At 42.9% G+C, this 17,863-nt stretch overlaps 2 protein-coding genes across 30 annotated transcripts in view; one reads left to right on the plus strand and one right to left on the minus strand.

The window, feature by feature from the left end:
- bnc2 (basonuclin 2) overlaps positions 1-2,849 on the plus strand; it is a 161,436-nt gene extending 158,587 nt beyond the window's left edge. For 3 of the 5 annotated variants that reach the window (XM_037116991.1, XM_037116835.1, XM_037116921.1), the window contains one exon: positions 1,955-2,849. In XM_037116991.1, coding sequence (XP_036972886.1) covers positions 1,955-2,777 — 823 coding nt within the window. In that variant the 3' untranslated portion in view covers positions 2,778-2,849. Of the gene's footprint in view, positions 1-817 lie in introns of all 5 variants that reach the window. The other 2 variants (XM_037117147.1, XM_037117063.1) reach the window with 2 other exon arrangements.
- LOC119029961 overlaps positions 1-17,863 on the minus strand; it is a 157,550-nt gene that overhangs the window by 72,985 nt on the left and 66,702 nt on the right. For 5 of the 25 annotated variants that reach the window (XR_005078546.1, XR_005078548.1, XR_005078541.1 and 2 more), the window contains one exon: positions 2,999-5,110. The exons of 7 other annotated variants lie outside the window; for them this stretch is intronic. Coding sequence is in view for 11 of the 18 variants with exons in the window: in XM_037117961.1 (XP_036973856.1) it covers positions 5,070-5,110 (41 nt within the window). In the remaining 7 variants the exon portion in view is untranslated. Of the gene's footprint in view, positions 1-2,280; positions 2,370-2,998; positions 5,111-11,310; positions 11,730-16,805; positions 17,110-17,863 lie in introns of those variants that run through there. 13 more of the 25 variants (XR_005078513.1, XR_005078524.1, XR_005078533.1 and 10 more) reach the window with 8 other exon arrangements.

Here is a 17,863-nt window from a genome sequence, read left to right on the forward strand (position 1 = left end):
TCTGTCACATAGATTTTAAAGAAAGACTGCAGTATAAAAATGTGAATATTTTTCATCAGATCTTGTTGTTGTAATATTCTAACAATGTGGTGTGCATTTTGAGTATTTAAAATGGCTACTGTAGCTCTAGCGCAGACTACTTACTGCATGATATTTAGCATGTTTGACTTTAATATCTACAACTGAGATAGCCATTAGAGCTTATTAGCAGTGAGAAGGTGTTGTTATAGAGATGGAGACATGTTGCAAAGGACCTGCCTACCTGAGCATCATCAACAGCATCCTGAACTTCAGGTTTAATTGAGCAAATGTGGCCCTGTTTTACGTCAGAGCCCGTCGGCTGGCATCTCTGTAAAATTGCTGCGCTATTGATCCCTGATTTAGGCATATTTCAGACCATCTTAAAACACTCTTTCCTCTCACAGCCAAGCGTCCACACATGTATTTGTCTAGACAGGGATACAGCACCACAGAAATTGAATCATGACTCCCATATTTTAGCCATAAGCTAACACCATATGGGTGCAACTGTTATATCAAAGGATAAAAAAGAACAAAGGATTTATATAGTCCTTTTGATCGAAGTCCGACTATATGGAAGTAGTATATTTTCTTTTTTACCCTCACACACACACAAACAGACATAAGCACGCGCAAATACACATACACACGCGCACACACACGCAGTGACAGCCGCGGCCAATCGATTTGCCACGCTCTCTCTCCTCAATGCTGACGATGCTTGAGTGGACGGGCTCCTGGTTGCCTGGTTCACAGAAAAGGGTCCCTCAAATGAATGTATTTTTACCTCTTGCAGGACAATGTCGGATAGGGAAGTAAATAATTAAAGGAAAGGGACCCTTTTTGACTGCATCAACCCTGCCACTGCTGGTAAGCTCTACTATCCATTGTGACTCCATTTTTGCCCGTCCTGCTAAGGATGACCGTTTTCTTTTCTTATTTTTTTCTTTTTTTTAAATTTAATTTACACACATGTGACCTCCCTGCATGGAAACCCCCTCACATTAAAGGCACTGAGTGTTTGCATATTATTCTTATTGGATGTAAGTGCTGACCTGATATGAGAGGAATGGGCCGTGTGTATGTCATATTTGACATCGGTCATTAGTTGCTTAAGTTTCCTTTCTGTGTTATGCAGTTTTGGTGTGACATGTGTGCAGTGGGTCCCCTTGTGTTCCAACCTGGCAACTGTGAAATTGGAGCGAAAAAAAAGCATTGAATTAGATTCTCCAAGCCCATTTCACCTTGCATCCTTTAGCATGGCTTTGTACGCTAACTGAAATCCTCACTAATCTTATCTTAGCTTAAGCATGGCACTTCCACTTAGTTTCCTTCATCGGCTGTAGCACACTGTGTGATACAGTTTGCCTTGTGTTTGGGGAAAAATGCCCATCTTAATTAAATCCAGGGCTACATAAAGACATGTTCATTGAGGTGCTCGATTAAGCCACCTCCAATAGGGAACGAATGCGATAATGCTGTCAGGGCCTAGTGCTAATATGCTATCCAGTTCCCCTCGATTATCACATTACCACAGCTCGAATCAATTGATAAACTCCCATTCAATATGGTGGAGTATTTAATTGAGTCAGAGTCTATTGGATTTGAGGGCTGTGCAGTGCAGACATGCTGACAGCGGTAAACACTGGCAGGATGCTCTCTCTCTGTGCAATCTTCGAGTACTTTTCTGTGGAGAGCTGCAGGGGGAATTTCTTTCTCTGCGTGACTGTCTGTGTACCCCGACTGATAGTAACAATAATTACACATGTAGTGGCTCTTTGAGAGTATTTGTAGCCTAGTACCCTTTAACTGAATTAAGACAATATGAAAAATATATTTTAAGTAAAAAATATTTTAAATTTGAGAGGTGATCTAAATTCCTCACACACTGGCAGCATTCTGATTTACAACTCTGATTGTCTCCTCACATTAGGCACAGCTCCAACATCAACCTGCACCGCAAACTGCTGACCAAAGAGCTGGACGACATTGTCCTGGACCCCCAACTCACGCCACTGCCCAAGGACCTGCGAGCCGAGATACTGGCCAAGATCTACGCCGGGCACCACATGGGCTTGGACCCTATGGCCGGGATGGGCTTCGGAGGTGCCAGCCTCGGGCCCACTGGCCTGAACCACAGTGTCCGTTCCCCCATGAGCATCGAGTATCCCCACCATCCTCTCAACCAAACCCTTAAAAACCACCACACCAACGGCTTCTCCCGGGGCCAGCCGGAGGACTACATGGTGTTGGACCTGAGCACCACATCCAGTGTTCAATCCAGCAGCAGTGTCCACTCCTCACACGAGTCAGATGAGGGCAGCGATGAAGGCATCCTATTGGATGACCTGGAGGAGGAGGAGGGAGAAGAGGATGAGGAAGAGGGCAACAGCGAAGGGGAGGACTGCTCCCAGCATGCCGAGGGGCGGGTGGAAAGGGGGCATCGGGATGAGACTGGAGAACTAAGAGGAGAAGGACATGGCGAGAGGTTGGAATCTTCCTCCTCACCATTCCTCCTTTCGTCCACCGGGGGCAGTAACTGTGGCAGCAGTGGGATCCTCTGCAACATCTGCCACAAAATGTACAGCAACAAAGGGACCCTGCGTGTGCACTACAAGACTGTGCACCTGCGCGAGATGCACAAGTGTAAAATCCCCGGTTGCAACATGGTGTTCAGCTCTGTGCGCAGCCGTAACCGACACTCTCAGAACCCCAACCTCCATAAAAACATGCCCTTCTCTACAATAATAGACTAAAGAATGACTTGCTACTCTACCCTGCTGTCAGTCTGCCCGCTCCTCCCTTCATTCCTCATCCTTATTCCTCCTCAAATTCGCTTTTAACCCCAGCCCAGGGCCATCAAATACAAGCTGAATGCCTGTATGCCTCCTGCCCATCCTCTGTAAGTCATTGCAAGACATTTAAGTCCCTCTATAAAAATTCATTGACTCTAAATACAGTTTATTATTGTGATCTTTGACTTTTCCGTCTTTGGAAGACCAGGATGACGCTCTCGAGCATGGAGTTTGCTTTATAACAAAACTCCGGTTCTCTTTTTTTCATAAGCCCCTCCATCTTTCCTTTCAGACGTGTCCCCACTTTGTTTTTATGTCCGTCTCCAAAGAATCTATTCAAACTCTTATTTGTGACTTTGCCTGCAGAAATGATAGTATTGAAGAAAAAAAAAAAAGAAAAATCTTCTTGTTGTATTTGTGTAATGATAGCTTTTAAAATGAACCCCTTACAAAAGCATGACAGCTTCATTTGTAAATAATGTCCCAAGAGGCTTTTGGTGTAAAAGAGTTGTGTTGATGGTTGTTCGCTTCTTTTTTTCTCTCTTTATGGTTTTATGTTACAGTCCAGTACAATACTTCCAGCTATAGGCAAGACAGAGGTAGCATCTTACTAGCTTGACTCATTTATGTTAGCTTCAAAGACACGTTTTTAAACTGAGTCCTAGGAAAAAAAGAATATCATGTGGCTTGTTTTATCTACTTGTTAGATATTCAGAGGTTGCCGGCATGCTTTTTTAGGCTCCTACACTGATATCATTCTCTGTATTTCTATTGATTTTTTTTTTTTTTTTTTTTTTGTCTGTTATGTTTATGAGCTTTAGTATACCAATTCAGTTTTTGCACTTTGCATCTATACAAGGGGATGTGTAATATTATTATAATGAGGACTTTTGCAATGGTAAGTTTAGGTGTTGTTTGGGGTCATTGACGGCTACAGTGCCAAGGGAAATGACAGTACCTTCAAAAAATACTTGTGCCAGTTTCTTTTTGCGCATGCTCATTTTTAAAACACAGTCCGACGACAGAGAACATCTCGTCCCCCCCCCCCCGAACAAAACCTGAGATCTTCCCCCATCGCTAAACAACGCATTCAGAGTGTGTCTACAAAGTGTCTCGCTTCAAAACAAATCCAGATGTGACTGAATATAAACTGCTGTTTGACATGCAAAGAGGTGTTAAATATTGGTAAAGGCTCTCCTCTTCTTGTTTAAGGAGTTATTTATGTATGGTTACCATAATGATCACAAAAATAACGTCAGAGGTTTAGTGGGGTAATCTGTGCAAAGCATGGCATTATTGTGACATTGTCAAACAAAGTTATCAATGCAAAGATTCATGTTCGTTCTCTCAAAAAGGCATTTTAATGAAAAATGACTGCCCCGTAGTATTGAAAAAAAGAAGAAAATAGTCCTTCAACTGTGACCAAAACACAAACGTTTGCTTAAGAAAAAAAAATAGTTTTCTTCAGTGTGACATTGTACTTAAATCATGCCCCATTGGATTAATATGATGCACTTGAGTCTTAATTGTTTTGCTGTGATATTTTTGGTATTGGTTTCCATTGCTGTCCACAACAAATGTACCTTACCATTTTTTCTGGCTGTTGGTTGCAGCCATTTTGAACATGTCCACAACTGTCTCACGGTACAAATTTTTCCAGTAACTGGGCAAAAGTAGCCAAGGGAAGGGGTATTTATTGGTGGGTGATGTATCTTCATGGAAATGTTTTTTGTCCAGTATAAGAATATTTTTTTGTAAAAAAGACAAAAAATAGAGATTGTTCCTCAGTTTGACTTCTTTGTCAGTGTATTAGCATTGCCATGTGTTACTATACAACAAGATCTTCTCTTACTTGACTGGTGCTACACACAGAGGGAAAAATATGCAGTGTTATGTGGTGTGCTGTACAGTATTCACGACACCCTACATCCATAACAGTGTTGAGTTCCATTTGTTTCATATATGCCATTTTGCAATATAGACATGACCTGTTCTCGTGAAATATTTCATGCCCCCCCCTTTTTTTTTTTAAGACTCCACCTATATGATACATGCAGTTTTCAGTCCTCTCTTCTCAGAGATAAAGAGAGCGAGACGGAGAGCTGAGGCTGATGGAAAGGTTGCGGAGGTGGAAGGCTGACTATGGAGGAAAGGATGACAGCAACGATCATTAAAAATGTGCTGCTTCTCCGTTACCTGGAGGCGTCCCTGCCATTCCAGCTTCTTCTGTCTAATAACTCACTTGTCACTTCGTTACACTGCCAGACGCCAAGGTTGCTGACGAGACTGTGACACTGACAGAAAGAGGGAAAGAAAAAACAGGAATGAGACGGTGTGCTCCGAACAATTCAATTTGACTCATTCAATTTGGCTGAATTCAATTCATCTTTTCATTTTCTGCGCGCGCTTATTCTTATTCAGGGTCGCTGATAATTCAATTCAATTCAGTTCCTTGCTCTCATTCAGTTTTTCTCTTTGTCTGTCAGAGCACAGTCATTTAACAACCGCCTTACCCATTTCTTCAACCCGCCACTCACTTACCACCTCCACACCCCACAGCGCAGGTCCTACAGGGACACACACTAATAGTGTATGCTTAAGTTCACCGGACGGCCATGGCATAGGAAAAAGGGATGGGTAATTGCCTGTTTATCCCAAGTGAAGGGAAAATTGAGTACAGGAACCCCTGCCTTCTCCCAGGAGTGGGTTTCACTGAGGCGCTCGCTGCCTCATTCACTCATTCAATCCCCCCGGCCCTCGCTCTGGCAGAAGTAAAAAAGTGCTACTCTAGGAACCCTGCTGACAGCTGTCTCTCTAACATACAACCATACGAAAGCATACACACACACAAGCACACGGAGGAGAGTGCCGCACACTCACATATGCCTTCTACTTACAGGCCGCGAGGATGACAAGAACTAGATGACTTGTTAACCTCTAGTGATGGAGGAGATGGGGGGCAGAGAAAAGAGTATTCTCAGCACAGGAAATGAAACTCTCCATCCAGCATTAACATCATAGCTGCTGCCACAACACAGAAAGCTAACATTCCATTATGGAGAGTGGTGTGAGCGCATACTGAGTCAGGCACGGGAAGTCCAACGTGTTTTTGATTGTTATTGAGACAGTTTTTCATAAAAGAGGACAATGACTAATTAAGAAAACCCTTGGGAAAAAAACCAGCAAGCTCGTAAAATTGATTTGAACCCTTCAGAATTAAGACAGCTTTACATACATATCAAATGTTATCTTAACATAAATGTTCTCTGCCCAAATAACCTCAACTTCTATGCCCTCCGTGATCTGAGAAAACAAGTTTTCAGACTTGTTTTTGTAGACTCTTAACAATTTCTTTACGTCCTGTTCCTTGCTGTCCGTTTTTTCTCAAGCAGCAGCTACAGTGCATGACCTCTCCAGAAGTGCACTGAATATCATAGAACAGATTCTCTCACAACACCCTTCTCCTACCTCCTACGGGCTGCTTTCTGAGTCCTGCACGGTGCTGGTCATGCCAGCAGAGCTCAGAGCTGCGAGACGCTGGAAACAGAGCTGAGAAAAACATGCAAACGACCGTGCAGCATAGCCAGGCAGACAGACGGCGAGAAAACAGAGAGGGAAGGGAGAGATGGCTTAGAAAGTGGTCTGGCCGGAGCCTCGCGGCAGTCACTTAACAAGGCAGGGGAGAAAGCGAAGAACACAGGGAGAGGAGAGAGCAAGAGAGCAGCAGGGCCAGGACTCCCCAGGACTCATCGCCAGCTTCTTCTTGATTGCCTGCTGGAGAGCGATCGAGCAACCCCTCGCATTTCCACCCCTCTCCCCTACACTCTCCTCTCCTTTGAGAAATGACCACCAATTTCCCCCTCTCCTCTGAGAAAGCCCCCAATCCAATCCTTGTCCTTTTTTTTTTTTTTTTTTTTCCTCCAACCACATGGGCCCAGGTGTATTCTGCTACCTAGTGACCAGGGCTGTGGATGCGCAGGAACACGTCACTTAGAGCACCTCTTTGGCCCCAGACCACTGGAGTGAATCTTTAATATTTGATTAGACGAGCTTCAAGCATCAATTATTCTGTAATTCAACATAGCACGCAGAGGGTGAAGGCAAACAGTTGAAGCCTCTGACCTGTTAATCACTGTCCATTTTTTTTCACGTCACAGAGCGAGTGAGTACAATAGGTGTAAGCGGCGAGGACGAGAGGTGATGCCGCACGCAAACTTGTCCAGTTAATGTAGCTCATGGAACAAAGTGGGATTCAAACGTGTTGATGGGACATAAGAAATATGCAGATAGAAGAAAAATACACACACGCGTGGGTTTGTATAGATGCTTCAGTCTCATGTGTTACATTCTAAAAAAAAATACCCTCATTAATTTAAACTGGAACCTGTGAAATGTCAAAAAAAAAAACAAAAAAAAACATACTGTAAATCCATATAATGTTTTCCATTGTGCCAATTATATTTTACAGTCTTAAAATATAAATAAGCTTGAAGACCTGGTGAATTTAGATTTTTTTTTTCCTCACTCTTGTTTTTGTGTATCAAATGCATTTGTGTCCGTGTCTTAAAAAGCCTGTGTTATGGCACTGGCACTCGACAGCGTTGCATGGCTACACAGTCGCACTGCAAATAACACTTTGGTGTCAAAATGGTGATTTGGAAGCCTCATGAATACTGTATGTTGCCTAAACAGGTGTTTCCCATTTGCAGACAGGAGGAAAAAAGTGGTCCTCTTTTTAAAAGACTCTTGTTTCTTTTCTTTTTTTTCTCCTTTTTTTTGCCTTTCTTGTATTTGTTTCTGTATCATAACTGTCTATGGTTTTTGCATAAAATGCATAAGGGTTTTGGGATGTAAATGGAATTTTATTCATATTTTGTCCAAATACCTCTTGTAATTTGTATCAGAATTCTTGTACAATTTTTATATTAAAGATTTATCAGTCACTGGCATTTTGTCATCGCATTTCATTCAAACGTGAAGGAACTGCACTTATAACCGCTGAATTGTGTTATTGTGAACATCTTATTAAAGAAAAATAGCCTGACAAGAAACTGTTCTCTGTAATGTATTAAAAAAAATATACAGAGCCCTGAGACAATGTGTCAATCAAGCCATTTTAACAAGACACTGTGATTTCAGCAGGTTTTACCGGGCTCTTTAATTACCCTTTGATAAAAATCACCAGGGAAAAGGCTATCTTGACCAATTAGTGGACGATTAGATTAATAGAGTTATTAAAAGATGTAATGGCATGAAGAGAAGGTGCTGCTGGTCTTGGCAAATTAGTGAGATGGTCACTGAAGGAGGGAAACAAAGGACACAGAGCACCTTTGTCTGATCATATGCCGCTGAAATTAAATTAAATGCACTTGTCAAAGCTCTATGTTGGAGGAGGTAATATTATTAAGATGTACTTTAAATTTGATGGTTGAGTACAATTATGATACAATTATATATTTTTTTAAAAGAGAAAGTTTTTTCTCTTTTTCATCAATATTTTCATATATGTGTGCAAATAAAATACGTCTATGAATATTAACATCAGTCAAAGAGAAAAAGCTTCAGCACAGAACAGCGGTGTGACAGTGAAGACAGAAATTGACAGCGACAACGGACAAATGCAGGGTCATTTTTGCAAAAGCGACCTGCACTGACATCATTTGCTGTGACTGGAGGTCAAATTACAAATTGATATGAGCTCCAGCAGGGATGTCATGTTTGCTCTGGTAGCCAACAGGAACATAACGCCTCCGCCCTCCCCTCCGTGAAAGCAAAGGAGTGACACAGGCCTTATTGACCTTGAATTAGACACCATTCCTCTTTGTCACACACCAGTTCCTTGATCCCCCTGTCATTGTTGATAACTGCACAACATGCACGCACACATACACACGTGCACAACATTTCAGAATAATAGCACTGGATGGTATTGATTATATGCAGGGTTAGTAAAAGATCCTCCCCCACTTTTCACAAATATCTTCAGCCACCCATATTAAACACACACACACACGCGCGCGCACACACACACACACACGCACACACACACACACTTACACATACACTCCCTTGCACCCGGGAGGCGGTGGGCGCTGTCCGCCACTAGCCTGACCTCCCCGCTACATAACTGAGCCTGTTTCTGACGGCGGCAGGTCATCGATTGGCCTGACAAACACACTGGCCCTCCGCTGACCTTTGAGAAGCACAAGCTCTCTGCTGTCGGAGAACATGGAGAGACAAACAGCCAGGGCGAGCTTTGTTGTGTCTGAACTGGAGAAGGGTGCCGGCATGGGTGGAGAGCTTGACAGGGCAAGATGTCCATCAGTCCATCTGTCTGTCTGTCTGTCTGTCTGTCTGACGTAGAGTCCGTCGATGACGTGCTGCTTCTGTTATTAAGCGTTTAGGTTGAAATGTTATGCTATGTGCAAGAAACAGTGTTCATTATTATAAGATATCAAATTGCTTATTGAAACGTATATTTGTGCAGGTCTGTACCTCACGGATAAAAATGACTAATCGCTGTTTCACACTCACCTTCACATTTAGGGGCAAGTGCAATATATAGGACAAATAAATGGAGCACAGCTCTCTTTTCCAGCCACAAGCGGCAGTGAAACTCAAGCGACTAAGACACAGCAGCATGTTCCAGAGGTTGTTTTAAAAGAATTCACTGAAAGCCAATAGTACCTGCAAAGCGTTTCGGCTGCAAACGTCTACAGGTAGCATGTACTGTCTCCAGTTCAACAGACCTGCATGCCTGTTCACTGTGGAGGGAAGCCAGTGCTGTCAGAACTGATTTCAACGCAAAGAGAACATGCAAATGTTCTACGACGGACGGTTTAAGAAGCTGGAAAGACACAGCAGACGAACTTACAAGACTGCATATATACACCGTGTGTAGAACTTTATAGTCAAATTGGAAATTTTGTTAAAAATCAGCTGCTGTCCTTAGCTAGAAAGAATCTACAGATATTAGTTAATGTTACTGTTAGTCAGTTAAAGAAAACAGACACACTCTCTGCTGGTTAAAAGTGCCTTGACCTCACCAACAGTGTCTGACTTTCCACAAAAAACACAGCAGAGTTACACTAAGCTTTTTTAAAAGTTGAACACCCGGGGGACATCACCGACCAAACAAGACAGCTGATGCATAAAAGCAGCATATAATATGATAGAATATAATTTAATTTAATTCAGTGTTTCAGTCTGCTGCTCAATACCCGTTGCTTAAGTGATTTTTAATGCACATTTTCTATGTGTGCACTATATGGATTTTTGTTTGTCGATACCCTTAACCAATAATTACCTGCTTATCATGGCTGATATCTACAAGACAACTGATAATTTCACTGTCTTTTACTATAAAAAAAAAATAACATATATTAGACAATCCCAACCTGTTTATGCACACCTTCAGCAAAGATGGTTTATTTCACAGTTATACAATAATAATAACAATGCATTTTAATGAGAGGTGTTGTTTACCCTCCTCAGTGAACTCTTACAGAAGTTATTTTTCGAAATTTAAGTCATGTTGTTGTCCTCTGAGACTGTAAAATACATCCACATCACATTACATTACACATCCATGTGTAAAGCTCTCTAGTCTGCATCGTGTGGCTCTACCAGATGCAGCAGTTTGACATCAGGAGAGTGACAACAGAGCACTGTACTTCTTCTTTTTCTTCTTCTCCTCGCAAACCAGCTCCAAAAGGTGCATATCGCCACCTACTGTAGTCGATGTTTTAATTTTTATTATCGGCTCTATTTATTGGCTACGATTTCAACAATAATATAATTTTTTTTCTCATTGCACACATCATGCATCCCTACAAATTAGAGATTGGGAGGTACAGGTGTTAGACAAACAAAACAGCATGAAGGAAGACATCTACTGAACACAGAGACACACAAACATTGGTCCTAAGTTTTCTTCACCTTTAGACAAACTTCCTTACATCGATAAGCCATATCAATAGACGAGCAGTCAATTAAGGTAGCCTGAAGTAGTGACCAGTAACATCCAGCAGCCAGTATTGCAGCACTCTTCACTATGTGCACCTCTTAAGTCTCATGAACATCATTATATGTTTCTATATGAAAACAGATGCAGACACATAATCAGGCAGGTAAACTGCTGTATGTACACTCAAATCTTTTTAGATGTGAATCCTGATTTTTGTTTCTTCCAACATGTGGGACTCATCTTCAAAAAATGTGCTCACACACACACACACACACACTTAGACACACACCGTCCAGCTACTGCACTGAGGGCAGAAATCAATTGTCATTGAGGACTAACTGATTGTAATTGCACACTATAATTAGAAGGTAAATTACCAGAATTTAGAGGAAAAGGAGCAGAAAAGATTTGATATGTCACCGCTATTTATCCAGGGCTGCTAAATTTAAATTTCCATATTTAATGTAACACTGAACAGAGACATTTATTTCAACTTTCTGGATACAATACATAATTATACTAAAAGAGACGGGAGGACTGTGAGCGAAAGCACTTATGAATCTTGGTGAATTGCTGAGGAAATGTAGAATTAAAGGAATAAAGTAGATGGTGACTCCTGAATTCTTGTAAAAACTCATCTGTGGTAACATGAGCCTTCGCTGGGATGGACCGCATACACGTATAAGACTTTTTACTGGGCCTTATTGATTTGGTTCTACACCAGTGAGGCCTGCAATGCTGGCTAATGCTATTGACGAGCCATCAGTCTTGTCCAGAAGTGTGGAGGCATGCAGCTCTTTTTCCAAGACCAACCAAGGAAGGAGAGAGGAAGAGGAGAAAAGAAAGAGAGGGGAAAAACATCAATGGACAGTGATGGAGAGCGGGGAGGAGGGCGAAGATGCAAGCACAGCAGACAGACTCAGACCCCTGTCCATGGTTTGGGAACACTAAATTAGAAAAAAGACAAAAGGGATGAGAGAGGGAGAAACTGTAAACAGCCGCATCGATCCAACTAGTGTTGGGCAAATCAAACCATTACAGCCAGAGTCTCATGCCCCGGAGTTGAGGGAGATAGTGTGAATATCTATACACTTCCCCAGTGAAGGGAAAAGTTTGCACCAGCACACACTGGATCTCTTCGAGAATTGTTCGACTCACTAACTCTTTAGTCTGCTTCACCCGCTAAATAACGAGGTGGAAGTGCAGCAGGACAGGAAGGGGTTAACTCAGAAGAGGGTGGAAGGGAGGATGAAAAAAGCCCTCTGGCAACCCAGGGACAGAGGGAACGCTGAACTCATCACAAACCCCTCTCCTGGCGTCCGCCAGCACATAATGACCCCAACAAGACGGGAATCCCTTTTAATTAAAGTGAAGGGAGATCAGTTAAGCAGATGGTTGCCGACAAATATTAGGGGAAATAGAATGTTTAATGGTCTGTGCACTTATCGCAGGCTATTTTCCACACCCAGCCCCAAACTGATAAACAGGACAGAGCCTTGTTAATCAACCTTACAACCTTTAAAGCCCAAGATAAGAGAATAATTCGGGATCTTTGTAAATTAGCTTGAGATGTGGCTAAGACTCTGGCCCCTTGCGTACTCAGGGCCAGACTGTCGAGGAGGGAGAAGAATTTCTATCAGTGTAATAGCCTTGTGCCATGGTGAAGAAGTTTGGGGTAAAAGTACTTTTTTTTTTCCAGGGGATAAAGATATTTTTTCCGGCATTTTCCAGAGATTTTTATTCCCCTTGTGGTTTGACCCTCTTGCCACCACCCTACTGCGCTCTTATCAGTGACACAAGAGAGTCGCCCGCCTCCGTGGAAATAATCTAAACAGAGAGGCGGGGAATCTGCAGCCCGAGCCGGTGGCCTGTGTGAGCAGGTTAACGGGCCTTCACCCCTCCGAGTCAGACACAGGTGGGGGTGGCCTGTGTTTATTTTGCAGATGATGGATTGAAGAGGAAGGGATTATCGACAACAGTAGCAGCCCTGTGAGAACAGGAGCAGGTACTATTTTGCTATAAAAAGCTTTACACAGGAAAAGTTTTTCTTTGGATAGCACACCGCTGTTATTTCTAAAATAAAGCCTTCAACTGAGGGATTGTGACATAATCTTGTTATTCTAATTAATTCTCTCAGCGTACATTAATTTAAAGCAACACGGTTTGATGTTTTGCCTTCTACGCGAGAGAGAAACCAAACCCGAACTGAGAACACCTCTCTGCAGTTTTATTATACTACTCCAAATTTTTTTTTTTTTTTCTTCTAATTAACGTATTAGATTACAAACAACTGGTCAGCGATGGAGCAGTGTGCTTTTAGAACAACAGTCTGTGTGGAAATAGAAATGTTACTGGAACATGACTGGATGTTGTGACTTTTTATAAGAATATATCACATGTACGATAACGGCTTTACGGTATTTATGTAAAACAGAGCCGCAGCTGCTATTTAGTTGATTCACCGATTATGACAGTAAATTTAGCCTCTTGGGACTTTGGGTTTAAAGGACAGAAGCTTTTTGGGACATTGTAATGAGAATTTTTCACATTTTTCTAATTTATTTTACAGTCTAAAAAATGTATCTATTAGACGGTTTATCGATTAATTGTGAAAAAATAATCTGCAGATCAGACATTAATGAAACACACATGTTGTTATGCTCTCATTTCATACGCTTGCTGAGGTCATGTGAGAGCAATAACAAAACAAAACCTTCTATTGGTTTTCTTGCAGACATCCTGGATCTTGTTTTTCACTGTTTTGTTTCACTCATGTGAGGTCTCTATGATATGACCACACTGACATTGACAAGAAAACGAAAACCTGCAATGAACTTGGGCAACCAACGTTCAACGTATACTGTCCTCAGTGACTGCAGACTTTCAGCCAATGCAAATTTCTCCTGTAGTATATTTTACCTTTACTTAAATGAAAAACACATTGGCTGAACTCAGCTCCACCTCTTCCCACCTCCTCCAAAACCCCTTTTTTTTTTTTTTTAAATCACACACAGCAGAACCATACTTCATTTAGCCAGCATTCAGAGCCTTTCTGTTTTTTTTTCCCTCCCTCTGTTGCTGTTCTAAGGTCTGTTGTTTCCTTCCTGGCCTCTTGGAAAAGGGACACCGGATTGAAGGTAATTACATAGAGAAATGCAGACATTTATCAGTGCTTGTGGTTTGGGACCTTAAATGGTCCTGCTGACAATTTTCCTTTACAGTAGGCCACTGTGGAGCTGGCAGGTTCTGTTCAGAGCCCCAAAGCTGGGCTTGAAGGCTCAGAGTGCTGCCATATGTCGGACCTTACCGGTGCCAGCAGCAAATGTGCTGAACAACGCGACTCAGACCATGAACTCCGTGCCTTGGCAGAGGGTGTGTGCACGGGCTACTTGCAGGAGTGAAGAAGTATGCAGTTAACAAAAAAAAAAACAACAAAAAGCTGCGTATTAAAGTATGAGTGTATATGTGTGTCCACAATTCTGTCTACCTGTCTGTTTGTCTGTCCAACGTCAGATTGAGAACACATTTCATCCCCGTTTCTCCGGCGCACGCACACACATGCATACTCATATTAGTCTGAATATCCATGGAGAACATCCCAGATTGCAATGGGTCACACCTGGTTATGCTTCTTCCCTGTCTCCCCTCTCACTCTACTCCCCGGTTCCCACACCGGCGGCATCTGGAACCTATTGGCGGCAGAGTCACACCGAGCCATAAAGCCCTCAAAGGCTCACAAACGCACTCGGGGTAGAACGTCAAACAATGTTGGCCCAACTCGCTGCCAACAGACACAATGCATCTTGAACCTGAACAAACCCCAGTGCTCATTTTTTATCCTGTCCGTCTCTCTGTATGTCTCTCTGAACTATTCCTCTCTTTCTCTCTCCCTCACAAACACCACCTGGGAATGAGTCAAGGGAGAATTTTTACATTTTTACCCCTAAATGGAATTGGTACTGATGCTGAGGGAGCTAAATGCGGCTCAGGCGACTGAGACCGTGGAGAAACAGATACTGATGGGGCCAGAAACTTGCTGTCAAAATAACTTGTAACAGAAACGCAACACGCCAGTGCCTTTGTGTATTTAAACATGCGCTGGCTGGATCCGTTTAAGGTTTATTAATCAAGCCTCCTCCTCGGTCACCACGCTCGGCCCCGGAGTGTCACCAAAGGGTTAATGTCCGATTATGCCACCAAACAGATAATGTGATCTGTCCTCGGTAGGATCTCGGGAGTGTGAGCGAGACCTATTGTCACATTGCCATCCTTTTAGACATGAGAGGAGCGGGGGTGGGGGCCATTCTGTCACAGTCTTGTAATGCTCTTATCGATTCTCCATATCTGTTACGGAGGCTGGGAAGCACGTCCCAAATTCGATACGCTTTTAATAGGGGCCAAGTTCTCCAAACAACACAGTGCCGATCAAAATGGAAAAATAACTGAAAAGATGACAGCGGCAAGAACAAAGGCTCTGCGATCGAGCAATTAAATAAAACTGAGAGATGTTTCGTGTAGTTTATCTGGCAGTTCCCTTACACGTTTTATGTATTGCCTTTTCTCTCTCCCAGCCGTTTCTCCCCTTTTTGATTTTTGTGGCATAAAAAAATGTTGGCCGGTATTTGAGCACAGAAATGTGTGTTGGAGCCATTTCAAACCAGCATTTTATTGTTAACAAATGCTGCCTTTGATACATGGCTACAATAGGTGATACTTCACTATTTGTTTGTGCTGGAGGTGAAAATGAGTTGCTAACATTTGGAAGGGAAAGCTTGTGAAATACAATGCAGCACAAAAAAAAAAAAAAAAAAAAAAATGGCACTCTTTAATGTCGTGCAGGAGCCGGCAATGTTTTTCCACTCATTAGAGGGACTTTGAAGTGTGTGTCTGAAACTTAAGCTTGGGAAATCTGACAGAGACAAGATTGCGGTGCACACTTTCTACTCCAAGAACACCACGATTCAAGGTAACATATCCACATCCTATTAGTTTGTGGTAAACGTACCAATTGGATGCAGACGGACTGCGGTATTAGGCAGCACAGAATTTGATCGTGCTGCCCGTTGTATAAAATACAGTAGGTCTACATGGTGAGATAAGTACAGCTCTGTCAAATTTAATATCACCTCCCGACTATGACCACAACAGTATTATTACAAAAAAGAAGAAAAAGGTGGATTTTGTGTGTGAGAAGCTACAGAAGGGCTTCGCTGGGCTCAAGTCCTGAGGACTCCAGCGAGGGGTGGTGCAAAGTCTTCCCTCTTCACTGTCAGACCCCAGGGTGCTGTCTAATTTAACTGGGACGAGTGGATTGTTAGAGGGATGACCCTTTCCCTATTCACCCGGTTCTACCTCCGCACACACACACTTCATCACACATACACTCTCTGAACGTCAACCGCTAAGCCTCAATAAATCTGATAAGCCACCCTGGTGGCTTCTGTGGCCAATCCACGCAGAGAACAACATGGTCGGTATCAGGCAGCTGCAAAGCCCTCGTCAAGCGGGACTCCAAAGTACTCTGAAGGGCCGCGCTCGCACCCCTGAAAGCTGGCCTGTCTCTCAGCTCTCCCTTACCCCCCCGCCCCAACTCCTATCCTCTACCCCCATGCCTGGGTGATGTCATTATTGAAGTCTTTGGCGTGCTATCCGAGGAGTAAGTTACCATTGACAGGTTCAGAGCCTGGCTGGCTCACCCATGAGGATTCATGACTTTGAAGCTATTGGCCTTAAGCTGCAAATTATTCTTTTCAGGCTCTCTCTGCTCTACCTACAGCTTTAATCCACACCCTCCTTCTTCTCAGTACACTAGAGCTCCACCAGGCAGCACCCACTAGCCTGCACACAGACACACACACACACAAGCGCGTACACACGCGCGCACTGTCGTACACACATATTATAGAGAGGTAAAGAGATACACACACACACAGGGGCTCACAGAGAGAGCGAAGGCAAACACGCGCTCCGACACTTTCCTAGATATCTAGAAACACATACTTTATTGAATAGCCTCATTGCCCCCCTCCTCAGTACAGTAAAGTTAATAACACCAGCGGGGCAGAGCAGTACCAGGCTCCAGCAGCACCAGCAAAGATCCTCTTAGCCCCAGCCCATCCATTCCTCACTCCCTTCATCAGCACTTAGCGGACATCTGTGCAGTGCCAGCCCTCTCCATATGCCACGGCGGTCAGAAGACAAACGACCATGTCAGTGCAGTGGCACGCCTGTATGTCTGATGCCACACAGGGCTGCGGGGTGGGTGTGGTGAGGGACAGACACAGGGAGAAGGCCAGGGCTGGTTAGGAATGGGCTGGGTGTGCGAAGCTGCCAGCACACAGAGAAAAGGGGCAATAAGTTATCTAAACTGTAGACACATGGAATACCAAAACTAAGTAATGGGTTATGTGGTTAATAAGGCCTGTGTGCAAAACAAAGAAAAACACTTTAAAGGCTTGCAGTGTGCGGGCCATAGAGGTGGTTTTGCTTGTTACGGCCCATTAACTAAGCTTATACATTATTTTACTGCCTGCAGACCACTTTCAAAAGCACACCATAATTTCTTTGATTAATTTTCTCCCTTTTGGGTAGCCATAGTAGTACATTCATTTTGCTATGGTGTTAAATAAACTTGCCACCTATACATCATTTTTTCATATGTGGGCTGAGCCTATTCCAGCACGCAGTGAGCAGCTGCTGGTTTCCATTCATTATGCTGTGTAGATAAAATGAACTAGTACAGACTTAAGTCGGAGGGAAATTCTGGCATTTTTTAACTTTTAAGCCCTATTTTAGTTCATACTTTGGTGTTTAAATTACTAATAGGTACATTAAGTTTTGGAACTGGTCCAGAAGTTTGTCTCAGCTGCCAACTGCAAAACTGGCTGCAATGATTGGATCATAATCTTCGGGGGCAACTGTACCTATCAAAGTTGCTCCAATGACAGTTCAGATTTAAAGTAACCCTTTTAAAACACCATTTATATAAACAATCAACACGATGGAGACAGAGGTAAACCAGCTACTCTGGTGTTGAGTTAAAATGAGTTTCATTGAATGGTGTCTTAAAACAGACAAATAT

The sequence above is a fragment of the Acanthopagrus latus genome, chromosome 1 (genome assembly GCF_904848185.1).
Source record: "Acanthopagrus latus isolate v.2019 chromosome 1, fAcaLat1.1, whole genome shotgun sequence".
Taxonomy (NCBI): Eukaryota; Metazoa; Chordata; class Actinopteri; order Spariformes; family Sparidae; genus Acanthopagrus; species Acanthopagrus latus.